Raw genomic sequence first — 27,614 nt, 5'->3', positions numbered from 1 at the left:
TCCCACTGGAATCATAACACTGTATTAACAGAGTGTTGTCATCTGGATTTTCATTAAAATAAAGTCTTATAATTTATCTTATAAATTACAGTATTGAAACATAGCATAGCAGTAAGTAACCCCTTAGCATTACATGTATTTAAACTACCAGAAATTGCACTACATATACTGTACCTTAAACACTTAATATTACACTGTGCTGTCATCAGGATCCTGTTCATTACTCCAAAAGCCCTTAAAAAGTACTGAAAGATGATTCAGACTGCTGAAGTCTTACATGGTAGGGCTTGTGAAACAACAGGAAGGGAGTCAGAACCCTCTACCTGACCGTGTGTCACAGAACAGTACAAAAGTCTCTCATTGCATAGAATCACATGTACAGTGACCAGAGGTTCTTGCCTCTCCATGCTGGTGGAGCAAACACCAATCATCCACCCAAACCAGAACAAGTCACCCCCCGAGATACCCGGATTGTAAACAGGTTTGGAAGAAAGGCTCTTAGAACACGCAGCAGAGACAGTGGTTAGGATGCACTAAGACCTTCCAGTGCAAATTATGTCCTTTTAGTACAAAGTGCAGTTTTTGAGGAAGCAGTTCCTTCATATCCGTGAGCTCAAGACCAGGGTGTCCTTGGCTTGGAGATGGATGGACGGACCGTACCCTTTGGAGAAGGTTTAGAGCCAAACCAGGACATCTGCAGAGATACAGTTCAGTTTGAAGTCAGTTTTTGAGTGGAAGGTGATTGCTTGTCACAATTAAAACTAAATTCCCAAAGTCAGTTTAAGGAAGAAAATAAACCACCCTACCCACTCTGTATGGACCCACACCCACACAGCTGACATGCTCTACTCCTTGCAGTAGAATTATAAGCACCGAAAAATATACTTTTCTACATTTACCTAAATGCTTAAAGTGGGATTACACTCGTAATTAAATTTTCAATCTAATGCATTAAACACAGTAAAATGTGAATATCAAACACTATAAAACTGCTCTGATGTCATTTGAATGCATATTTACACCTCACTGAAGCTAATTGACATCACTGCCTTTTGCATGACAAATTATCAGATTGATTCCTAATTAAATAATTAGTGAGCAAATAAAGGAGAGAAAGTTGTCGGTGCTGCGAATACTCTCCGGATGCACTGTATGTGGCATCAGTCAGTTAAAAACTGTTAGCATCAAGAATGCAAAAAAAAAACAAAAAAAACAAAAAAACAAACAGACATTACCTTATATTCTAGAGTCTCTTTAAGTAGATTTTCTTCCTCCACAGAAAAGTTGAGCAATACTGATACAGCTTTGATAAGATGAAAAGCCTGAAAAAATAAGTATGAAAACTCCTATTTGAAGAGGTTTTCAACTGCAATAAGGTAAACGGTCAGCTGCATTAGAAAGATTCATACAATGTGACATTCCTACTGTACCTTTGATTCATTAATCTGAGGCTGTTGCCTACTACAACCAACCAATTAAGGTGGTCATACATCTGGTGATTTTGCGACCAAGGAATATAACGGAACCCTGACTGCTGTCTTCCCCAATGCTATATGCAAAGCGGCGTCACCAAGCCGACTGCCAAAAGATTTCATGCTGAAATCGATCGGAAATCAGCCTGCGGTTTATGGTGGGCAACAGACCACTCTCCGATCAGATTCAATGAGAGAGTGATCCATCTCTTGGTCAATCTGTACCTTTACAGTCTGATGCAATCTTAAAAATTTATTCAATAAACTGAAAATAAAAATATGAGACCTGTTTCTCTGTTACTAATGTTTTGATTTCCATCGGAACTACACAAAGAATTTATTCTCTCATAAGTTAATTTTAACTTCAGGTTCACTTTAAAGCTGGGTTCTCAGCCACAAAATCAAATCTCATTTAAACACTGCACTGTGTTTATAATGCTGCTAAGAATCTTATCCTGAAGTGCAAGCTCTCCAATCTATTCAGAAATCTCTCTGCAGTAAATATCTTATCTCAGTATACCAAGCTCTATTCTCTCCCTGATGCCGAAGACAGAGAGAGAGGGAAGCATTCCTGCTCCTCTCCGATTGGGCTGAGCACACTGCAGTGTGACAGGCTTGGCTGAAATCTGATCCTGTGTTCACACTGGTTAGAAAGCAAGCCAGAATGATACAGCAGATTGGCGAACTAATGCTAGGTACACACTATGCAATTTTCTGTCAGGTTTACTGCCAGATCTGATTTCTGATCGATTTTCCATTCACTTATATGGAAAATCAATCGAAAATCAGATCGGACATGTTGGAAATGATCTGACAATAAATCTGCCAGAAAATTGCATTGCGTGTACCTAGCGTAAGAGAAGAAATTACATCAAGATTTAGCTTCAGACTGTGGGAAAAAGACATGGAGACAGCAAGGAACAGAATTCTCTTCATTTACTACAGTATATAACATTCACTGAAATCAAAACGTGGACAGTGCAATACACCTGTTATGTAAGTAGATCAAGTATTTCTCTATTTATATACAGTATGTGTTTTTCCCTGGGATAGTATGGCTCTCCCTGCTGCTTTAAGACCAAAGATCGTGCCTAGTGTAGAAGCATACCCCATGTGGTACAAGTCCCTGACTTCCTGGTACCTCATTCTCGCCTGCAGAGAATACTGTATATGTAAACTATCCATGTCTTCATAACAGCTTGCTGTAATGTCATAACACATCTTGGGTTTCAAAACACGTGACCTCACCGTTACGATAACTTAGCCTGGCTTTTCAAGACGTTATTAATAGGCTGTAGTGAATATGGCTGGCCACACACTAAGATTTTCAGGTAATCCTAATTCAATCACAAAAATCTAAACAGTCTGAATGCTTTACAACAGTCTAATTTGATTAGATCTGAAACCCAATGTGTTAGGACACTGACTTTATAACGCTTTACAACTGCAATTAACTGATCATAGCCTCATCTGATTTTGCGTAGATAATGCAGTGGTTTTACTAAAGCTGAAATGTGTGTGGCTAGAATTTTCCTGGCTTTATAATAAATAACCTTGTCTCATCACAGCTTACCCTGGCTCCATCATGGATTACAATGACCTCAGAACACCCTAGTCAACATCCTGGCTTTATCACAGGGTACATTAGCGTCATAACACACCCTGGCTTCAGTTTACCTCCATGCCATAATAAATCCGCCTGGGTTAAAAATAGCTTGCGCTGGCTTAATAACTCAACAGCTTACGTGCTACCAAAGGATCCTGGCTTCACACCATCTTACAGATAAACAAAGTTCCTGTACTCATAAGTAGTGATATAAAGGTAGCCATACATCTAGCGATGATGGGCAGATACAAGAGACAAATCTCTCTCTGACTGATTCTGATTAGAGAGAGATCTGTCAGCTGCCCATACACAGCAGGCCGATTCCTAAACAAATTTCAGCATGAAATCTCTCGGTAATCAGCCTCTGCCCCCTAATTGTATTAATTCCCTTACACCATGTTTTTTTCATTACCTGTCCAATGCTGCCCACCATGCAGTGCCCATCCGGTTTTCCACCCCCCCCCCCCCCCATTTGCTCCTCACTGGCCAGTGGTGACGTATGAGGCAAAAATAGAAGAGGAAGAAGCAGAAGAAAAATGGGCGCAGCGTGTCGGGCGAAATAGGACAGGTACTGTATAAATGCACACAGAGGGGAACATTTATACACTAGGAGGAACGACACCGGGGGTTTTGTCGTGTTCATCGCTCATCCCGATATCGGTCGCCACTACCACTGTGCATCTGATAGACCACTTCGGCCCGATATCTTGCAGCATGACCAATCGATTCATGCCACCAATTTCAGCCCGAAATTGATCGCTTCGTCACCCTGGTATGCTCTTGTCAGCACCTATTTTTATTCGATTGGATTATTTATTTGATTGCAGCAATGAGTGGTGTACTGAACAGCACTGATGAAACCCACCGCTAAACCCAACATTGAAAGGGAAAGTGACATGCACCACCCTAATAAAACAGTTACACCTGTATGACCACTGGAAGAGTTCTCGTTTCATTTCCACAAGTCATAGTGGTCTTAGTTCTGTACATGGGGTCTTTCTTCTTCTTCGCAATAAAAGTTATCCTATTGTATACTGGGCTCTTTAGCTATAAAGGTACTGTGATGAAGAGGTCCACAAATACAAAAATAGGGGAGGTCTTGTGATTTCTGATGGACCTGCTGCCACGCAATTGTTTCTTACCTCTGTTTCTCGAGCAGACATAAACTTCAAAACAACATGCTTCAAGTACTCGAAATTGATCTCCCGCGAGTCGTTGAGGTCAGAGGAGCTGGTCACAGTGACAGTAGTTGCCAGTGGATCAGAATTTGGCTTCTCCCGCACGTCATTCAAATCCAGCTCTGGTTTTAACTTCTAAAAATGACAAAATAACAATTTATACTCTGGAGGTGTGGATGTAAGAAATGACCCAACAATATTGCTGTCTTTCATATGTGAGGACTAGTAGCACACAGAACTGTGTTATGGTGCATACACACCTGTTACTAACGTCCCCCATCCCGATCCCCTTGAGTAACATCGCTGGGCCAGGCTGCACAGACGCGAGTCAGCTGTGTAGCCAACGATACGCTTTGTTGCTATGCAAGGAGGTGGAGGAATGACAGAGGGACCACAGAGCGGCGCATGCATGACATGGGGAGCAGCGTGCACAATAGGATTGGCTGTTGGGGAGGTGCGAGTTGATCCGCTAGGAAGAGCGCCTGTGGATTGGGGGCCGCAAGCCTGATTATCAGTGGAGGCTGTTTTTATTGTCAAGTGTGTGTATGAGTCTTTAGCCATAGAGAGTAGAATAAAGAAAAATAATTGTTGTGGTGATCCCTTATTCACCAACTAAGCACATCTTCAAAAATGAAAAAAATAAAATAGATACCTGGGGCTTCCTCCAGCCACAACCGCTTGGATCGCTCCCACGCCACCGTCCTCCGATGTCTGCAGCTCCGGTACCGGGTCCCCGCACTTCAGTCAGTCTGGTGTAAGAGAAGTGCGCCCTCTACCTTTCTCTCCAGCAGCTGCTGGAGCGATACGCAAAGAGCACACTTCTCCTGCGTAGACTGGCTGCGACTGACAGAAGTGTGGGGACCTGGTACCGGAGCTGCAGACTTCGGAGGACGGCAGTGTAGGAGCGATCAGAGTGGATGGGGCTGGAGGAAGCCCCAAGTATGTATCATTTTTTTTCCTTTTACTGAGCTCTGAGTCCCTTTAAAGCAAATCTGAAGTGAAAATAAACTTATGAGATAATGAATTGTATGTGTAGTACAGCTAAGAAATAGAACTTTAGTAGCAAATAAAAGAGTATCATATTTTTTTCCAGTACAGGAAGAGTTAAACTTCAGTTATCTATGCAAAAGAGCTTCTCTGAGCTATTCGACCCAACTTGGGTCGAAGACAGTCCTGTTATCTGAAGCCCTTAAACAACCAAGAAACAGTGAGAGTTGGGTTGAGATAAGGTTTTACTGCAGGAAAGTTCAAATGGTCATTAACTTTGCTCTGTTTTATAGTTTAAAATACAAAGTGTGGTTTGTAAACTGAAAATATGACAGAATGATGCAGTGTTATCGCAAAAAGTTATATAACTGAATATAAAAAGAAGAGACTTTTCTTTGCTACTAATGTTTGTATTCATTATCTGTACTGCACATACAATTCATTAAATCATAAGAGGTTTTTTGCTTCAGGTTTGCTTTTTAGAAAGAAATCAAAACTGGTAACATAGCTTTAGAACCTGGGAGTCCATCATTTATTTCTTTTGTACTTGATGCATCCACAAGGATACCAGTCAGATGGAGGAAGAACATAGCTGTTTACCAAAAATTCATGATTTTCTACAGTCAACAGGTTGCTAATTGCAAAGAAAAGGATTCGGTGTCAGAGAGATAAATATGAGGAATCCTATAATATATGTATGATCTGAATTGCTTTTCAGACTTCAAACGGACATGAACCACATTTCATGAACCCTAAGGGGAAGATGAAAGCCCTTCACTAGCCAAGTTAAAACGGTACGATATTATTGTGTGGGCTTCAGAGAGGATAATCCTGGAGCTGCTGATATTTAGTTGGCAGAAGGTGAATAAGAAATAGTGTTGCATAATGTGTCTACGCTACTTAAATAAAACTTAATAATAATAGATACGGGATGGGTTAGTAACTCTTCTATGACACTTGCACATTACAGATTTTGTTTTAAAAGTCTACCCAAGCTGAAGCTCTGGTCAAAAATGAAACACTTACCTAAGGAAGCGGAATCCTCTGGATCCTGTAAAAAGTTTCCCACGGCGTCCTCCGGTCCCCCATTGCCGCTCGTGGACCTCCCAAACATTTCCGACACGGGTTTTGTCAGAAATCGGATTGAGGCCGCGCTCCTCTTTTAACCATGAGCACTGCTGTACTCCGCCTGCACAAGTACAGCTGTCCCTGCGCAGTAACGTGGAGACGCTCGTGCATGTAGTATGTACAGGTCAGAGGGCCCGTGCACCGGGTAGGTTTTCCCGCCGGAGTGCACACTTACTCCCGCAGACATGTGCCGACCAGGACTTTGGAACAGGCGCTTTGCAGCGAAATGGAAGGTGACGCAGAGGGCGATACACACACAGGGCGTCCTTATTTATTTTACCATATTTTCAGGACTAAGGTATCCTTTACGTTTTGCTACATTAGTGTGCTTTGAATTGTTGACATGGGGATGTAAATTAATCTGTGGGACTTTGTGTAGTATTACCCATATATCTCATGGTGACCCAGAACCACTTGGAGAGTATGAAGAAGCTAAAAGAGACCAAAAAGACCCTCTGATGTTTTAAAGAGAGACTCTGAAGCCTCTTTAAAAGTCAGTTTTTAGTTTTTATTTATGTTAAGGATATATATGCCCGACCTAAAACGCCACTATCCCGCGGCTGAACGAGGGTTTGATCACCCTCAAATCCTAGGCCAAAAATCCATGACTACCGCTGTAGCTCTGCCTCCATTTGGGTCAATCCACCACGGATCTCTGCCTCTCCCCAGCCGCGCTCAGTGAAAGAAGACAGAGGGGCGGGGAGAGGCGGCGATCAGCGGGTATTGATGCGAGGAGAGGCAGAGCTACTGCAGAAAGCTCTGTCTCCTCCAGAAAATGCTCCCCCGTTTTTGCCCCGGGGATTTGAGGGCGATAAAACCCTCGTTCAGCCGCGGGATAGCGACGTTTTAGATCAGGCATAGATCCTTAACATAAAGAAGAGCTAAAAACTGATTTTTAAAAAGGCCTCGGAGTCTCTTTAACAAAAGAATGTTTCTCCTCTGTATGTCAGTGTATATAAGCTGTGTTTTTCAGTTCTGGTCAGGAACCAGTCCGACGAAGGCTTTTTATAAGTCGAAAGCTCACTGTTTATCCATCTCTAAGTTAGCCAATAAATGGTATCATCCTGATTCAAAAAAACATGGCTAACACGGTACAACACTTTACTGCTTCTACTATGCTGAAAGATACCGCAATGTACCGCACATTCCTGGAACTGAAAAAAGACCTAAACAAACTTGCACAGCTGGACAGCGACATCTTTTTCTTGACTACATGCAAAAAGGAGAACCTTATACCACAAGGACTGAGGATACAGAATCCCACCCTGCATACATACAATAGCAGGTTTGCAGAACAAATCTGCAGGAGGAGCTCGGAGAGAGTACGAAACAACCTATTAAAAATCTGCTATAACCTGAAGAGGATTGTGAAGGACCATATACAAAGTCTGAAATCATCTTTAACTGATGACCCTACAGGAGCATGGGAACAGCTACAGACCTTTTATAGGAAATTGCAGAGGATCTTAATTAAAAACAAGAAGAAAAAACTTCAGAGACTCAAAATAAAGAGTGGACACTTGGATACCGCAGCAGTAGAGAAAGAGCAACCCACAGGTGTCATTAACCTTTCCTCTTATCAGGCCACTGAAGCTGAAATGGCAGTACTGTCCAAAGGCCTGTCATTTTGCCCTGCAAAGCCCATAGACAAGATTGCACTCTGTGGTGATATGGAACAATTCTTCAGGAAGCTACGTCTCAAGGAACACTACTATGACAAGGAATCTTGCAACACTACTGATAATGAGCCAACACACACCAGATCCACAAAAAAACGCGGATGGACCCCTGCAGCTGGAAAAAATCCTACCCTGGACAAATACATCAACAAATTTAGACTCCAAATCTCTGACAGGGTTCTGAATAAAAGAAAAACACTGGCTCATAACATAACATTGCAAGAGCAACAAGCTATCACATCCCTTAAGGAGAATAAGGACATTATTATTAAGCCAGCGGATAAAGGGGGTGCCATAGTCATCATGAACACCGGTGACTATATCCAGGAGGCACAAAGACAGTTGTCTAACACCATGCACTATGCCAAATTACAGGAGGACCCAACAAAAAGGTACAGGATGGCACTCAATAGGATGGTAAAGAAATTGCCCGTAAACACCAGGCTTCATGTACAGACTCTTATCCCGGAAAAGCCGAGAACCGCCTGCTTTTACATGCTTCCCAAAGTTCACAAAGAGGGAATCCCAGGCAGGCCCATAATCTCAGGGAATGGAACTCTCACAGAGAATATCTCAGGGTGGTTGGAAAACATTTTGAAGCCTCTAGTCTGTAAAAGACCCAGCTACATACAGGATACTACACACCTCCTGAACTAACTGGCAGCCATTGGCCCAGTGCCTGAAGGCACTATTCTTGCCACTATGGATGTAGAGTCTCTGTACACCAACATTCCCCACAATGATGGAATTGCGGCCTGTCGCAAATATCTTCAAGGTTTGGGCACACCTATAAACTCAATTGCTGGACTAATGAGATTCGTTCTCGCACACAATTATTTCACTTTTGGGGAGGACCTCTATTTGCAGCAAATGGGAGTGGCAATGGGCTCACGGTTTGCACCGCAGTACGCAAATCTCTTCATGGCAAAGATTGAAGAAGAATACCTGAATACTTGTCATATAAAACCCATGGCCTACTTCCGTTTTATCGACGACATCTTGATCATCTGGTCTGCAAGTGAGGAGGATCTTGTCCAATTTCACAGGAACTTCAATGCTTTCCATCCCACAACCAAACTGAAATTGAGCTACTCTCACAAGGAGATTAACTTTCTTGACACCACCATATACATCAGAGAGAACAGCTTACAAACGTCCATGTACCGCAAACCGACGGATCGTCCCACATACCTCAGGTATGACAGTTTCCACCCCAAACATATAAAGAATTCCATAATTTACAGCCAGGCAATAAGATGCAATCGGATCTGTTCTGACAAGGATGACAAAGACAAACACCTGGGTTACCTGAAGAAGAATTTCATAAAACAGGGATACAATCCTCTAATGGCTGAGACCCAAATCAGGAAAGCTAACAACATCCCTAGGACTCAGCTCCTGGAGTACAAGCAGAGCCAGGAAGAGAGCCGTGTCCCACTGGTAGTAACCTACAACCCACGCTTGGAAATCTTAAGAAAGATTGCAAAAGAACTTCATCCTGTTCTACACAAGGATCAGAGACTGAAAAAGATATTCCCTGAACCTTCCCTCCTTGCGTTCCGACAGCCACCCAATCTTAAGCAGAAGATAGTGAGGAGTGCCTTAAATAGGCAAGAACAGAATGGAACATTCCCCTGCCGAGGGAAAACATGTGGGACCTGTGAATACATCCATTCCACTGACAGGATACTAATACCGGGTACACAACAGGAATACAAAGTACAAGGCACCTTTTCCTGCGACTCATCTAATGTGGTATACCTGATCATGTGTGCAAAATGCCCCAAAGGAATTTATGTGGGAGAAACAAGTCAACCACTGCGGGATCGCATGACACACCACAGATCCACTATTAACAGCAGGAAAAAGGATATTACAAATTATACTGATCTCCCAATACCAACACACTTTTGTTTACCTGGACACAGTTTAAGCGATTTTCGCGTCACTGTATTAATGGGTGGCTTCAAATCAGGAAACATGAGACTAACACAAGAAACTAAGTTTATACATTGGTTCAAAACTGTACAAGATGGTTTAAACAAGGACTCCAACTTCTTGTGCTGGTACGATGGGTTTTAAATGCCACAGTTCTTTTAATTTTAATTTTTCTATCTTTTCATTCATTTTTGTGCCATATGCTGTGTAAGATGGAATTCACTGTCACTATTCATTTTATTTGCTTTCAGGTGCTGGCTTTAAATGCCACAATTCTCTTAAGCTTAGAATTAATGGTGCATGTAACCAGGCCAGTTACCATTTGAATTCGGAATTTACGATGTCTCTTCATCACCAGAGTCTGCTTTATGTCATGTTGAGGATTCTATTGATCTTATCAATTTAGATAGGATGCCTGGGAAAGCCTCCTCAGTAACAGTTAAGGCATCTAATTACATTTATGTTTGCTAAAGAATGTTTCTCCTCTGTATGTCAGTGTATATAAGCTGTGTTTTTTAGTTCTGGTCAGGAACCAGTCCGACGAAGGCTTTTTATAAGTCGAAAGCTCACTGTTTATCCATCTCTAAGTTAGCCAATAAATGGTATCATCCTGATTCAAAACTTCTTGCTTTTTAGTAAGAGGGCTTTTTTTGTCTCTTTCAGTCGGTTATTTTCTCCTAATGGTTCTAGGTCACCCTGAGCTCTGTGGGTATCCTGTTGTACTGGTCCAAGCACTATCTCATAGAGCCATATCAGTCCCTGGCATGCAATGATGAGGACCAAAAGTCTAAAACAGCTGTATGCATGTTGGATTGGTGTGACTCTGTGAAATTCGTAAGGTATAGGCTTGCACACTAAACACCAGTGGTTCTGGATGTGTGCCTGGCTTTTAAGGGCATAAACAGATGATTTATATATACAGGAGTGATGGATCATGGGAAACCAGAGTTGCTCATTTAAAGTGTACACGAGCTGGGCTTCCCTGTTTCAATACACTGCTTTATTCACGCTAACACCAAATATAGTAGACTCTGAAGCGGCATTAAAAATCGCTTTTTACCTTATAATCAACATGGGCATGTCTGCCCCTGCTAAAACGCAGCTATCCCGCGGCTGAACGAGGGGTCTTTACCCCCCAAATCCCCTCCGTTGTTCCCAGGCAGTGCTTCCTATTGAGGCAGGGCTAATGGCCGCAGCCCTGCCTCTCAGCGCGTCTATCAGCGCTGATCGCCGCCTCTCCCCGCCCCTCTCAGTCTTCCTTCACTGAGAGGGGCGGGGGAGAAGCGGAGATCTGCCGCTGATAGACGCGCATGGAGGCAGAGCTGCAGCAAAATCTATGACCAAGTTGGTCGTGGATTTTGCAGGGGAGGGGGGATTTGGGGGGTAAAGACCCCTCGTTCAGCCGCGGGATAGCGGAGTTTTAGCAGGGGCAAACATGCCCATGTTGATTATAAGTTAAAAATCAATTTTTAATGTCGCTTCAGAGTCTCTTTAAAAACAGTATAATGTGTACACAGGAGATCACAGCTGTTGGCAGTGTGAACAGAGCAATCTGGTACCTTCTGAAAAAAAATTGATTCCTACCATACACAAGAAGGAAAATATTGCAGAATGGTACAGCGTTCTTTGAGGAATAGTGACAAAAGACTGGGATAATGTAATATCATTGTTCTTGGCGTTCAGCCTTAATCATGGACATACACTTGCAGGTTTCCTTTAAACCCATTTACTGCACAGCATGTAACAGGATGCTCTATAAATTCTCTCACCAGCTCCTTCTGCAAAGTCTTCTTCAGCTCTGCCATTCTCTGCTGGAGCTGCTTTATAGTCTACAGGGAATAAAAACAAAAGATCTCAGAAAATTAGCTTTTAAAAACGACATTTTCAAAATCAATTCCAGACAGACAGGATATGTATATTTATTGGATTGTTACCCTTCCCGTGAAAACAGATTGCTGGACTTTCATTGATGGGGTAATTTGCTTCCGACTGTTACACAAGGATATTCACAGACCTCGGAATGTAATATCTGAATTAGCATTTTTATGCCATTTAAATACTCAAAGGTGACCTCAAATATCTACTGGCATTAGATCCGTATTGCCCAATCCTGGTGACTTAAGCAGATCCCACAGATCCTCACTGTATATGCTTAGAGCTCCTAAATGTTTCCGCAAAGTGGGTCCTCTGTGTGCAGTTCCAAGTTTTGCATGTATGAATAAAATTAACATCAATTTTGCATCATCTCATTAAAGGGGTTCTCTGGGAGAGGGGTTTGAAAATAAAAACAGACACTTACCTGGGGCTTCTACCGGCCCCCTGCAGCTGTAATGTCCCACGCCGTCCTCCAACGATCCGCCGTTCCCCACCGCCAGTCCCGGTCTAACGCGGCATCTCATCCAACTGCGGCTGCGCGGCTGCACTCACTCCCGCATGCGTCATCGGGAGCTTACTGTGCAGGCGCAGTACAAGAAAACTTCGAACTGCACCTGCACAGTAAGCTCCCTATGCCACACGTGAGAGCGCACACTATTTGTCTTGTTAGACGAATATCAGACCAGGACCGGCGGATCGTTGGAGGAGGGCGTGGGACATTACAGCTGCAGGGGTCCGGTAAAAGCCCCAGGTAAGATATCCGTTTTTTATTTTCAACCCCTCACCCCCAGAGAACCCCTTTAACTCAAATGTATTAGCATTTCACTGAGCTGGAATTGAAGTTCATTCAAGTTATCAGTTAAAACCTCTCCAATACATGATTATTTATGTCCCTCCAGTCTCCAGTTAATAAAACAAACCTGAATTGAAAATTACAATAGGGTAGGGGCAGGCGGCATTGCTTGAGAGTGCCTGCATCTTATGGCCCATTGAAAGTTTTGCTATGGGGAGTCTGGGGACCCATAATCTCTAGCTACGCCACTGCTCTTCTGCACAACCTCAGTAAAGAAAACCACCCACTCATATCAGCTATAGGGAGCCATTAACCAAGAAGGTAAAGAAGATTTACACGTGAAATGCTCTTCTGTAAGTGAATACCACAGCGATACATACTGACCTTATTTTTTTCAGCTATCTGTTGCTCCATCTCCCGGTTCTCCTTCTGTATTAGTGCAATGTCACTCACTGTAACCTGTCCATTAGTTTCCTGGCTTGATGTGCCATGCAGACGCTCATGCAGAGCAGAGACCTCTTCTTGCAATGAGGAGACCTGGCAGAGCGTGCAGCAAACAGAAACAACATAAGAAATAGAGCAGCATTGTTAAAGTGTCCCTGCCTTTCTACCTGGTAATAAGGCCATTTAGTATACAGCCATATTACCTCAGCAGTGCAGGAAGTACCCTAACACGAGCGCATACCTACATTACCAGGTTCCTGCGCAATGGTGACGCGTTTTTTTTAAATGACCGCCGCATACGCGTGTTCTAGCAATACACAATCGATTCGGCCACAGGAAGTCTCTCTTTCTGCTTGGCCAGCTGCCAGACGGGGATTACCACGTACTAACGCGGTAATCCCCGAAGGCCTGTTTTTGGCGGTGCGATCCCCATACCGCACATATGCAGTGTGAACCTGGCCTGAGGGATGTAAACTGTTCAATATACTCTAGTGTATTTAGTAATATTCTGTCACTATATAAATGCTGGGAATACATAAATAAAAAACGTATTACAGCACTTGCATTGAAAGGTCGTCTGTTTTTTTTTTCCATGAAGCTCATGCAATGTTACCAATATGGGAAAAAAATATGGATTAGCAACTGTTGGAAAAAATCACCTATGAGCCTATTTTAATTTAAAGGGGAACTACATCTAAAATCTAAAAAAAAATCTGAACAAAAATGTAACGGCACATTTCTCAGATAATTTTAACTGCGATTCAGTTTTCTCTACTTGAGATAGAGAATAGAATGCAGGGGTCGGGGCTACGCGACGGAACCCTTTTCGAGAAGTTTTCAGGAGGAACGGAGTAGGCAGGTAAATATAACTTTTAAATGTCAATACCATAGCACAATTAGGTGAAAGCTAAGCTGCCTGTGCTCCAGGACTCCCTAGTGCCCCCCCCCCCCCCCAGCACACTTACATTACGGCTGTCTCTATGCGGCCGATGTACGGTGTACAGGCACATAGATCTCCCGGCAACCATGCAGTCAGCAGAAATGCTGGTAATAAGCGGTTGGGAGTACAGGTAAGAAATACTGCTGCTATACGCATCCCTATATATCGGCTGAACAGAGCTGGCCGCGACTAATTTAACTGCTGTGGGAAGAGTCCTGGAAGTGCTACGCTATTACTGCAGCCAAAGAGATCAGCAGGACACCATTGTTTAACCCTGGCTTGCCTGCCAAGCACGTACCTAGTGCGTTCTGGCAGGCAAAGGCTCCTACTGACAAAATTGTACTCTATGTGTTTTTGGCATTTTTTCTCCTGGGAGACGTGGGTAGGAGGCCAACATCATTCCTCCCTCTCTCCATGGGACCAGCCTGCCTGAAAACTTGCGCTCGTCAGCTTGCTCCCACCCGCTCTTCCATCTTGGAGCTCGTCTATGATCACCTGGACAGACCAGACTCCTACGCCAGGATCCTCCTACTGGACTTCAGCTCAGCATTCAATACCATAAGCCCCAGAATACTGCAAGACAATCTTGCCGCGATAGGAGTCCACCCCACCCTACGACTGTGGATCACGGACTTCCTCTCCAACAGGTCCCAGGTTGTTAGGCTGGGCACTATCTCCTCACAACCTAGGATCATCAACACAGGAGCCCCACAAGGCTGCGTCCTGTCGCCGTTTCTGTTCTCTCTATAAACAAACAACTGCAAATCCACGTCAGACTCTGTAAAAGTAATCAAATTCGCTGACGACACGACCATTGTCGGTCTCATCACCAATAATGATGAGAAGGAGTACCGCCACCAGGTCGAAGGTGTCTGTCACTGGTGCAGAGAGAACGGATTGGTCCTAAACACAGCGAAAACCGTGGAGATGATTGTTGATTTCAGGAGATGCGCCTCCACCCCGCCTCCAATCTACATCGATGGCAAGGAGGTGGAAAGGGTCCCCAGCATCCGCCTTCTGGGCACAACCATCTCCAATGACCTGAGGTGGAAGGCCAACACTGCCTCCACACAGAGGAAAGCCCAATAGCGACTGTTCTTTCTCCGCCAACTAAAAAAGTTTGGTATGGCCCAAAATCTTCTGACAAACTTCTACTCCGCTACAATAGAATCTGTCCTATGCTCTTCCATCCTGGTTTGGTACGCCAGCTCCTCTGCCAGCGACAGACTCAAACTGCAGAGGGTCATCAGATCAGCGGAGTGGATCATCGGGAGATCCCTTCCCTCACTGGACCTCCTTTACCACTCCAGGCTGTACTCCAGAGCATTAAAGATCACCAGCGATCCCTCACACCCAGGCCATCGCTTCTTTAGTCAGCTACCCTCGAGCCGGAGGCTCCGGTTCATCTTCACCAAGACCTCAAGGCATAAAAACAGTTTCTTTCCCTCGGCTGTCAACCTTCTGAACTCTCTCCACGTAACTGCCCATCCCCACACCACAACACCATGTCTGCACTGAGGCACTCTGCACGTGGATAGACGGCGCCCTAGCTCAAGCTGACTTTTGGGGTGTTTTTTTGGGTGTTTTTCTGTGTTGTAACTATGTTATGTTCCTTTCTGACTGCTTGACTTGTTCTGTATCTACCGTATTTTTCGCCGTATAAGACGCTCCGGCATATAAGACGCACCTAGATTTAGAGGGCAAAAATCAGGAAAAAAAGAAAAAACTAAACCTAGGTGTGTCTATGATGCAGGGGTGTCTTAAGGACTTTTTACCCCCCTTTCCAGTTACATTACATACTATTACACTACATAAGGGGACAGTGTTATGATTGGTTGTTCCCATGTTGCCTGCCTATGTTCCTCTATGTGGTCAGTGTAGTGATTGGCTGTTCCTGTGTCCCCCTGTGCTGGTCCTGTGCTGTGTCCCCCAGTGCCTGCTATGTCCCCCTGTGCTGTGTCTCCCTGTGCCTGCTGTGTCCCCCTGTGCCTGCTGTGTCCCCCTGTTCTGCCTGCAGCCCCCTGTGCCAGTGTCCCCGGCCCCCTGTTGTGGCAGTGTCCCCCTGTTTTGGCAGTGTCCCCCTGTTGTGGCAGTGTCCCCTGTTGTGGCAGTGTCCCCTGTTGTGGCAGTGTCCCCTGTTGTGGCAGTGTCCCCTGTTGTGGCAGTGTCCCCTGTTGTGGCAGTGTCCCCTGTTATGGCAGTGTCTCCTGTTGTGGCAGTGTCCCCTATTGTGCCAGTGTCCCCTGTGGCAGTGTCCCCCTGTTGTGGCAGTGTCCCCCTGTGGCAGTGTCCCCTGTGGCAGTGTCCCCTGTGCCTGTGGCCCCCTGTTGTCCTCCAGTGCCGGTGTCCCCCTGTGCAGGCAGCGTGAGTACACATACATTACCTGCTCCTGCCGCCGCGCTCCTGGCTCCCCGATCCTCTTTTTCCATCTACCGCTGCCCGCTGCTGCCCCCGCCGAACATCGCTGGCCGGTCTTAGCCGCAGGGATACGCTATCAGCACACCACGTGTCGGGGTCACGCATGCCGCCGAACAACGCTGGCCGGTCCTAATTATCCGCGCAGGGATACGCTATCAGCGTGCGCCGGGTCACACATGCGTATGCGTGACCCCGGCGCACGTGGTGTGCTGATAGTGTATCCCTGCGCGGCTAATTAGGACCGGCCAGCGTTCGGCGGCATGCGTGTACCCGGCACGTGGTGTGCTGATAGCGTATCCATGCGGCTAATTAAGACCGGCCAGCGATGTTCGGCGGGGGCAGCAGCGGGCAGCGGTAGATGGAAAAAGAGGATCGGGGAGCCAGGATTGGAGCCAGGAGCGCGGCGGCAGGAGCAGGTAATGTATATAGTGCTTCCCTGCGCACCTCTGCCTCCCGAAATCCGTACCTTCGCCGCATAAGACGCACCCACTTTTCCCCCAACATTTTGGGGAAGAAAAAGTGCGTCTTATACGGCGAAAAATACGGTATATCCTGTATCAGTACCCTGTACGTGCCAAGACCAATTCCAGGCACGACCCAGTCGTGCTTGGCGATAATAAAGATTCTGATTCTGATCCCTCCTGTGCTTCCCTACAGCGCTGGAACCAGGTGTGTAATTAACTCACCCGATTGATCCCTCCATGTGGTGTTTCCCTGTATGACGCATGAGTCATACACAGATCAGGCAGCCAGAGAGGAGCCTGTTGCCGGAGGGGACACCACACGGAGTGAGCGCTCGGGTGAGTTAATTACACACTGCACCGCTGCTCCAAGCTCCGTGAAGCTGACCTCCCTACAATCAGCACAAATAAAAATTCAATCATGGTTGGTTAGTGCTACATTTGTGCCCATTCGTGCAGCAAAAATTAAGATTTGTGCGGCTTTGATTTTGAAGATAATAGTATTATTTCCAAAACAATACCATCATCCAGCCCCCATACAACAACCTACATACAAGAGACCGGTATAGGTGGGTAGTGTTGTGCATATGCTCATTTGTGTTGCACAAATCCTCTTTCTATCTTTTATAGTTTTTGAGATATTCACATTTTTATAAAAGGTCAAAAGTTCACTCAGTCCCCCTACAACATCGCAAAGGCTGAGTGAGGCTGAGTGAGCCTGAGTGGCGGGTCCAGGAGATGGTGCTAGCCGATTGGCTGCCATGTGTCTGCTGACTGTGAGGTAAGGGGTCAAAGTTTAGCTCAATGATAATGGGGGCAAATCGAACACACCAAATGTTCGATCTTTGCCGCAAATGTGAACAGCGGATGTTTGCGGAATACTGCTCGCCGGGGAACAGTTCGGGCCATCTCTATTTATCAGCTACATCTGGTGAACTTTTAAAAGGAAGTATAAATGAATCAGGATTTCACTACCTGACAAAGCAGAACTGTGTCTTCTGCTCCCTCATCAAATAGTAGGAGCGTACTGCTTCATACCACAATGCTTCCACCCAAGCAGAGCATGACATAAATCTATATGCCTACAGTTGTAGCTTTTCATACCTGGGACTCGCTAGCCAGCAGGGCCTCCTGCTGCTGCTGCACAGCACTGACATGCCTGGCTGTAGACTCCTCACTCTGGATTACTCTGGCTTTGTACATCTCCAGGTCAGAATGCAGCTGCTGCATTTGTAATACAAGAGCATCATAATCTGAGGATGAGAAATTAATGTTAATTATTAACATGGACCTAAACCCCCACAAAAAACTGATGCCAAATGTAAAAACTGATTCGTTTGACGGATCAGATTTTACCCATTTATTAATTTTTGATTCGTGCAGTATGAACCAGCTCATATATAGATAAGCTCTATAAAATACTTTTTGTCTATGTTGCTGTTGCTTACAGTAGGCAGACAGTTTTTGGACTAGTCCATCTCCTCACAGGGGATTTTCAGCATTTGCTTTATTATTTAGAAAAGCACTCTATGAAAAAGATCTGTGTAAGGATGCTTGCCAGCCTCCCTACTTACTTGCACACTATTTTGGCAGATGTGCTAAGCAACTGCCATTCAGTAAGTGCTTTTGAAAATAACGAAAACCCTGAGGATCCCCTATGAGGAGATAGACTAGTCCAAAACCTGTCAGATCTGTAAGATTTCTAATGCCTATGGTAAGTGACAATGAGATAGGAGAAAGGTAATTTATAGTACATTGTAATCTGGAACAAATATACATTTTATACACTGTATATGCATACACAGGCATTTTACATTTTTTCACAATCTTGGTCCTTTATGTTGGTGGATATGGTTTAGGCAGCAGTCTGAATGCACGCTAAAAATTTTACTACCTAAAAAGTAATCAAAACAGGACCTTAGACAAAAATGCATAGTTCAAGTTTATGCCTCTGTGAAGTCAGGTGAACTTCTCTGCCTCTCTTACCTCCTTTTAAAATAGCAGCTTCCTCATCCTTCTTACTCAGTTCCTCCTTCTTCAAAGAGAGATCTCGATTATTCTGTTCAGTTAATGCCAGCAAATCTGCCACCTGCCAAAAAAGGGAAAATATACAGATATTCCATAAAAAAAAAGTAGACGTGGCCCCTACTTACAAACAAGTTCCGTTACGGTAGATTGTAAATTTTGTTCATCCCACTGAATTAAAGCTGAAAGTCTGAACTTCAACTGCATCTGAGTTGTTTCATTTAAAATTCATTGTGGTAATGTAATGTACAGAACCAACATTAGAAAAAGGTTGTCCAAATATTTATGGACCTAACTGTGTAGTATAAATAAACTATGCTTTTTGGTTGTTTTCAATGTGCTTTTAAACGGTTTTAAATGACCTATAACAGTTTATACAATACTGTTGCATTTCAAAACAAAAATATGTAATAAAAAAAAATATTGTATATTTTGTACATGAAGACAACTTTGTTGTGTGTGGTCCGGTGTTAGTCATAGAGAGAATCCAAAGACATAACAACAAAAGTGGTTTCAGTGATACCTTTAATGACTAAGGCCTCAATTCACGGAGCTTTATCAAACACTTTATCAAACGTTTGCTAATTTACCTCATGGGCAAAATCTAATTTTGAATTCACTAAGGTGTTATATATTTATTCAACGTTTTATCGGTAAAACATTTGATAAATATATAACACCTTAGGCCTCAATTCACGGAGCATTATCAAACGTCTATCAAACACTTTATCAAACGTTTGATAATTTACCTCATGGGTAAAATCTCATTTTAAATTCACTAAGGTGTTATATATTTATCGAATGTTTTACCGATAAAACGTTCAACAAATATATAACACCTTAGTGAATTCAAAATGAGATTTTACCCATGAGGAAAATTATCAAACGTTTGATAAAGTGTTTGATAAACGTTTGATAATGCTCCGTGAATTGAGGCCTTAGTGAATTCAAAATTAGATTTTAGCCATGAGGTAAATTATCAAACGTTTATAAAATGTTTGATAAAGTGTTTGATAAAGCTCCGTGAATTGAGGCCTAACTGTACAAGAGTTCTTTGTAAGTTTTTGAAACTCTTAAGTTTCTTCTTCAAGCATGTTACAGAACTGTATCATGCCGGAAGAATGTTCTGCTCAGTTGTATTCAAGGCAGATAATGACTTTATAATCAAGAAAATATCCAATGTCCTACAGCTACAAGTGGGCCTGACTCACCTGCTGCTGGAGATCTTCCTTCTGCTTTCGCATCTCCTCTAGAGCCTTTGCTATTTCCACACTGACAGTCTCTCTGCTGCTCAATTCCATCTGCAATAAGAGAGATGCTGAATAATGGCGACTTATTCAAAAGGTTCCCATCCACCGTAGGATGAGACAATTGGCTAGACAAAACTGGATTCTATAGAGCCTTTTCTGTCCTCTCTCAGCCCCCTCATTACAGCACTATCACCCCCATTCCACTGATCAAATATGCCTTCAGGGACCTTTGGAAGGCATTGTAAGCATTTGTGCTCCTAAAGGCAGATGAGCTGTACTGCGCATGCATGACCGTTCACTCGCAGATGCACAATATGGAGTTTACCGTCTTCAGAAACTTCTGGTTGCGGAAAACCTAAAAAGAACAGCGCTGAAATAACCGCAAAGAGAGTACAGACAAGGCCCCCAATCTGGCTACCAATTTGCTTTAAAATCATGCAGAGTGTTTAAGAGTTTAAAGCCGTGTGAAGCCAAAGTCTGACCCGGTCTGCCACTCACTTCACAGAGCCAAGGGACATACTGCTTGGTTTACCTTACAAGTGTTTTAGCACAATAGCTAGTGATAGTAAAGAAGAAACTGGGTGTGCATGTTGTAAATTCTTTTTTCACATGCATGAAAGGTACTAAATGTGAATGACCCCATTGTAAAACATGGGCTGTCTGATTAAATACAGGAAAATCGAATGCAAAACTCCTATGTGTGAACCCTTCCATGGATCCATCCAAGATCAAATGTGGGGTCATAACTAATGGCCTCCTCACAGACATTAAATAGTGATTTTTTTTCTCTTTAAAAAGGTTTTTATTTTTCCCTCCCTCTCCCATTACCCTCTAATGTAATTACGCACCCCCCCCCCCCCCCAATCTATCAACTGCCGTAATGCTCCTGGGAGAGCCTCTCCCAGAATCACAAATTGCATGGGGTTGCGTTTGCATTTCCATTTTTAAGATGGTGGTAGAATGAATTTGATACAGGAACCTATATTTCAGAAATGTTCAACAGCAGGTGAGGTTTAGCTAGGTGGTTTGGCAGTTTATATTGATAACTCAGTTTTTTTTTTCTAGCTCGGTCCGGCTTTAAAGATCAGTTCTTTTTTCAGGTGATCTAACAATTCTTGCTCGTCTTTACACTGTCACCATGCGCCCCCTTGTGGAATATACATAGGATTGAACTGAATCTGAACTGTCTAACCATAAGCTAAGGGGTCCATTTATAAAGCAGTGATAGATCCTTGCTTTGCTCACTGCAAATACGCCATCAAATTCCAGTGGAAAAAAAAAGTGTGTGCGTACTTAAACAACTCAGATTATTTTCTATGCAGACTGGTGAAGTCCGACTCAAACATAAATCTCCCAGATAACTACTGGGTCATAAAACTTGTGTATCATATGCTAGTATAAACTTCAAGCCTGCAATTTTAAATCTTAAAACCAGAATATGTATATGGAATTCCCCAAAAGCATTATATATACAAATTGTTCCTATTATTGTATTTACAGTGCAAATTCACTTTTACTGTGTGTGTGCGTGTGTATGTGTTTTTAATTGTTTTTATAACCGTTTTATTAGATTTTTCACATTTTAATCCAAAAGGAATACACTGCGGAATAGTAAGTCTTTACATGCATATAACATAACATTCCCCCAAACCCCCCACCCCCCGGGTCACTTTCTCCTCTCTCGATAAATAGAGTTTTTTATTTTTAGGTTTGGTAACAAACTCTGGAAAAGAAAAGCTGTGCTGGCTAATTTGTATCCTATTCTAGACACTCCAGGGTGTATTTGAGTTGTTCTGCGTACCAGGTGTACTTGCATGCGGTGCCGGTGATCAGCGGTGACATGGAGTACAGGAGGAATGCCTTCCACTATTTACAAACATTTTTGTACCTTTCTCCTTATGAAGATTGGCCTCCAGTTTATCAAGGAGCATGAAATGTCTCAGTTCTCTCTTCAAATCACTGACGGTAGGGGGGAGCAGCATAGCTCCATCTGTTATCTGTTATACAGTACATAGTTTTGCAGGCTGCCAGTAGTCCAAAGTATTTTAGTAGGGGGTGTAGCCTCCTCTGAGGCAGCGCTGTAAAAAAGGAGTTCTGGCTATAACAGCGCTCAGTGAATGATTTGGATGCCTTCATAAGAGAGAGCACAAATCACTGCAAAAACCGTGTTATTCGGCCGCCAGCAATAGCTAGAAGCCGAAGTACAGCTTTCCTCCACTATCCTTGGCGATCTGGAGGGGGAATAGTAATTAACGCCGCCGGGACTTGTGCAGAAGCATAGTAAGCCGTTTATCGGCTTTCCCCTGCGCTGAAATTCTCCCTCCGGGGAATTGACAAGGCGCATAACTGGATCTTTACTAAGCGTATATGTGCTCAGCTTGCTTAGAAATCGGATAACCTTGTTCCAGTATGCTTGAATGAGAGCAGAACCAGACACTGTGGGCCATGTCTGCTAAAGGTTGCTTGCATTTTGGGGCAGTAGTCCACATACAGGGCCGGTTTAAGCAACAATGGGGCCCCAGGGCAAAATAAACCTGGGGGCCCCCCCAACATATACCCCGGAACAAAAATCGGCATTAGGGACCTTTTGCAGCTGGTATAACAGGGTGTGAAGTCCCAATCGGTCGGAGCTCCACATTCTGGCTATCCCAGCCTGCATGGGGACAAGGGGTTAAAAAGCTTCAGGAGGGGGGACCCCACATAATTAAAAAAAAAAATTCCCACACTCTAAACATAAAAAAAAAATTGGGAAAATAGGAAAAAATGCCAGGGATCTTCATACAGCCATATTGCGGCTGTATAGCGATCCCTGGCCATAGCGCTGCGGCTGCATATAGACCCCCTGGAAACCCCGTCAGGAAATTTATTGCGCTTTCGTTTGATGCATATAAAATTACACTACCGTTAGGTTTGCTAATAAAAGTGACATTTACCGCATTTAAAAGTATACTTTTTTCCTTCGAAACTTTAAAATCGATTTTCTCAAAAACTATAAGGTATTTTTGAAAAATTGTTTTTTTCCTCTTATTCCTAATGATCTCCTTAACATATCCTGCAAATTTAGGGTTTCTAGCATTTAAGGTGAATTTGCTATTAACCATTAAAATCAGCAGGTTTTTAAGTGTGTATTTTTTTTTTTCCTTTGAAACTTTAAAATCGATTTTCATAAAAACTATAAGGCCGATTTGAATTTTTTTTTCCTCTTGTAGCCACTGGGGGCCCCTACAAGCTCTGGGGCCCTGGGGCAGCTGCCTCCTTTGCCTTAATGGTAGCGCCGGCCCCGCCCACATATTCCGTTTTTTGGCACCTTATACCCCACATTAAAAGGATATTTGGCCTGGTACAGCATCAGCAAATGAGACTCCCCCCCCCCCATTTCTCGCTAATTATCACCCTCCTGACCTAATTAATACCATCCAAAATACAGCTCCCTAGCTGAGGAACAGCGCAATGCTTATTCCGTCAGCCATATTTTTGATCGTCTATTCCTGGATATCTTAACTTCCTAATTCCCGTTGGAGGTCTGACACCGACATCCTATCACCCTTCGGTTTTAGGAAGATATCAAAAGGTAGTATACACAGTATACTGTAGCTGAAACATAATGCAGATGGGCTTTAAAGAGAATCTGTACTCTAATATTCTTACGATAAAAAGCATACCATTCTATTCATTATTTTCTCCTGTGCCCCTCTGTGCTGTTTCTGCCACTCTCTGCTGCAATCCTGGCTTGTAATTAACAGTTTTATGCAGTGTTTACAAACAAACTAACCAGCTTCTAATAGGCTCAGCTAAGCATAGTGTGTGAGTATGCAGGGGGCCTGCAGAGGGTGTGTATCGCTTCTACCAATCACAAGCAGCCCTGCACATTCCACACAATCAAGCTTTAGCCCGACAAACAGGACAGAGGAAAGATACATTGATTTATTACAGAGACAGTGCAGTTAGGAAAGACTGCAGTAAGCCAGAGCAGATTAGAACAGGCATAGGAACTTATAGGATAGAAGAACTAAGGCTGAAAAAATTGTTAGAGTCTCTTTAACAAAAGCTTGCATCTGTCCAAAGATTAAGAAATCTGCCCCTGGAATTCCATATTTTTTGCATAATCTTAAAGAATAGTAATTTGTTGTTTAATAGATCAATTACATTTTAGAGTTTGGTAATGCCTCTGTCCATCTATTTCCTATAGTTCACATGGAATATACCTGGGGTAAAGCTAGAATTGCCCTCCAGTGGAATATACTTAAGAGATTTGGTAGGTCTCCCTCCAGGCGATCAGTGTACATATCACGCTACACTTTAACCTTATGGGCATGGTAGACCGGCTGGCATGGAGCAACATTAAATATTTTAACGGGCTGCATTTCCCTGAGATACCGGTGATTACTTTGTGGCTTTCTCTGATCTCTCCTCTGAATCCCTCTACATGCTTCTCAGTGAGTCACTGAGAATGCTGCCCTGCATGGCTGCCAGGTGTTATTGAGATGGGAGCTATTCCTCCCTGCAATACTTGTATGTGGAGGATCCCCCCACCATCGGGGATGAATAGGTCAGTGCAGAGAGCCAACAAAGCTGAAGAGATGCAAAGGAAGCAATACAAAAAGACAATAGAGAAATTCTGAGTATCCTTGACACAAAGTTATATACTGTGTCCATGGTTTACAGTAAGTTTCCTAAAATATTATAGTAGTGGCAGACTTAGGGCCAGTTCACAGGGGCTTCTGGCAGCGTGTCGGCCAAATGCTTTTCTGCAAGCCTGCAGAAAAGCACTAGACCGGTTTTGGTGGCTTCTGCCATTTTTCACCCCCGCAGTGGGACACAGAGATGTGGCGGTAAGTGACCCTGGAAGCAGCATATTGCTTCCAGGGTCAGCTGAAACGATGGAGAAAAAAAAGAATCGACTTGGCAGCGCTTTAACGATGAGAGTAGGGCCTGCGGCAAACATCCATGTGAATTGGTCCTAAAGTTTCAGCGCAATATGTAAATAGAATTCCGCTATAAAGTGACCTGTATGGGGATCACTTTTATACATTTTTGTATGGTAGTAAGAGATCTTGTGCTTTTTGGACACACCTTCATCTTTTCCTGATCCGCTTCCTGCTTCTTCAGATCCACCTCAAGGTTATAATTCTTCTCCTTCAGAGACGCTACCTCTTGTTCCAACTGACCCTAAAGAAGAAGCCATTTGTCAGATATAGAATAAGACAGTACCAAACTAGGTGAAATACAAGGTACGGAAACATGAGGACTCAAAGATTAGCACTGGATCCTGGATGTAAATTCTAACAGAGTAATTCTGATAGCGTGTATTCATAATGCGGAAAGACACCACAAGCTAACAGGCATAGCAGTAGAAGGAGCAAGCATTTATATAGTTACAGCATTAGGAACAGTAGAATAGAAGCTGGGTCAGGGACAGGTTTATCTGATTGGCAGGATATTTCCCGTAAACTACTATGAAACACATAAACACTAGATGTAGATTTACACATAATGTACATAAGTAACAGAACATTTCCTACTAATCATAAGCACAGGCACAGGAGTTAACCACAGTCTTAAATACACTGCCCAGTTACCAGAAAATATACTTCAAGAAATGATCTAAAATGAGAAATATGCCATATATAGTAAGGCAAGAAGCAATATACTAACTGCTGTAACCAGCAGCATTCAAACAAAATAATTCCTCAAAGTTGTGTAACTCTAGTGGCAGCCCCCTCCCCTCTCACTCTTGCAGTGATCTATAGCCAGGATCCCCCCCCCCCCCCCAACCTCAATCACAGAGGCAGGGAGGGGTGGAAACAAGGGCGGCCGGGTCCTGTAAATATGCATACATGCAGCGGAGTGTTATGCTGGTGTTATGATCATGTCTGCGGCATGTACTACTGGCTGCAGTTTTATTGAAGACAAGCAGTTTTTGATGTCATTACATGCATTTGCTTGCATAATTTGGGTTGCACTCAAACTAGTTGCTGATTCCATCTGCAGTGGCTCTGCAGGTCTGGCCAGCTCATGATTGAATGATTACCATTCACCTGTGTGGGAATCTGCATGTCTGCTCCCATTGGATGACCTCAGTATAAAGATCTGCTTCCTGCAGGGCTCCTCGAGCTATCATAGTTTCAGATCAGTCTGTTACTCTGTCTTGGCCCTCCTCGCTCCTGAATCTCGTGTGGACTGCACTGACTCCTGCAAAGGGGTCAGTGAGTCCTTCTAAGTCCTGTTCTGTTTATCAGTAATTGCTACTTGCTAGTCTTGCATCATATATCGGTTCATCGCCAATATATACGCATACTAGCGTGTTTGTTATTTTCCTTGTATTCGTGTTACGTTAATACATCAGTGTCGCTGATATATACGTACTCGAACTGTTTATATCCTGAGTTCAGTCAGTCAGGTTCCAGCACGTTTTGGTAGGTTGCGCGTATCGTGATCACCCGTGCTTAGCTAGTTTAGTCCTGTTCCTCGTCCTGCTCCAGTTCTTAGTTCGTGTTCCTTGCTTATGTCATATATCGGTTTATCGCCGATATATACATATGTCAGTCAGGCGTTGGTAGTTTCATTGATAGCTGTAATCGTAGTACGCTAGGGAAACATTACCTATTGTATATTTGTGTGTATTACGTCTGCCTTCTTTGACTCTATTTCCCAACTATTCTGTCCTGTCCTTGTGAGGCACGCCACCGCTGCATTCGCATTGGCTGCCCCATTCCCGTCTGTCTTGTTATGGACGCTTGCTGTCACTTAAAGGGGCACTATGGCGAAAAATTGTACAATTTAAAATTTGTGCAAACTTAGACAAATAAGCAGTCGTTTCTTCCAGAGTAAAATGAGCCATAAATTATTTTTCTCCTATGTTGCTGTCACTTACAGTAGGTAGTAGAAATTTGACAGAACCGACAGGTTTTGGACTAGTCCATTTCTTCATAGGGGATTCTCAGCAAGGCTTTTATTCTTTATAAAGATATTCCCTAAAAAGGATTAAACAATGATGCTGGCCAGTTTCCCTGCTCACTACACAGATTTTTGGCAGTTGGACAGAGCAACTGCCATTCATCAAGTGCTTTTGGAAAGAAATAAATCCCTGAGCATCCCCCACGAAGAGATGGGCTTGTCCAAAACCTGTCACTCCTGTCAGATTTCTACTACCTACTGTAAGCGACAGCAACATAGGAGAAAAGTAATTTATGGCTCATTTTACTCTGGAAAAAAAACGTACTTCTTATTTGTATATGTTAGCACATATTTTCAATTTTACAATTTTAAGCAGTGACAAGTTCAGCAAGCGTTCACTCTGCTACCTGTCCTGGTCTTCTGAGTTTTGGTTTATGCGCTCAGCGCTACCTTGCGCTGAGCCACAATAGTGAAAGGATTGTTTGTGGCTATTCTGATCTACTCCTGCTCTGTGCGCCACATC

At 43.5% G+C, this 27,614-nt stretch overlaps 1 protein-coding gene across 4 annotated transcripts in view; it reads right to left on the bottom strand.

Moving 5' to 3' along the window:
- Positions 1-523: 523 nt before the first annotated feature.
- Positions 524-27,614, bottom strand: part of GOLGA1 (golgin A1) — a 91,505-nt gene continuing 64,414 nt past the window's right edge. For all 4 annotated transcript variants that reach the window (XM_068248198.1, XM_068248197.1, XM_068248195.1 and 1 more), the window contains 9 exons: positions 25,268-25,363; positions 20,156-20,245; positions 18,906-19,008; positions 18,024-18,172; positions 13,041-13,193; positions 11,758-11,817; positions 4,221-4,391; positions 1,236-1,322; positions 524-694 (listed from right to left, as the gene is read on the bottom strand). In XM_068248198.1, the coding sequence (XP_068104299.1) occupies positions 614-694; positions 1,236-1,322; positions 4,221-4,391; positions 11,758-11,817; positions 13,041-13,193; positions 18,024-18,172; positions 18,906-19,008; positions 20,156-20,245; positions 25,268-25,363 (990 nt within the window). In that variant the 3' untranslated portion in view covers positions 524-613. The remainder of the gene's footprint in view (positions 695-1,235; positions 1,323-4,220; positions 4,392-11,757; positions 11,818-13,040; positions 13,194-18,023; positions 18,173-18,905; positions 19,009-20,155; positions 20,246-25,267; positions 25,364-27,614) is intronic.

This window comes from Hyperolius riggenbachi, chromosome 8 (genome assembly GCF_040937935.1).
Source record: "Hyperolius riggenbachi isolate aHypRig1 chromosome 8, aHypRig1.pri, whole genome shotgun sequence".
NCBI lineage: Eukaryota > Metazoa > Chordata > Amphibia > Anura > Hyperoliidae > Hyperolius > Hyperolius riggenbachi.
This window is presented reverse-complemented; position numbering and strand designations above follow the sequence as displayed.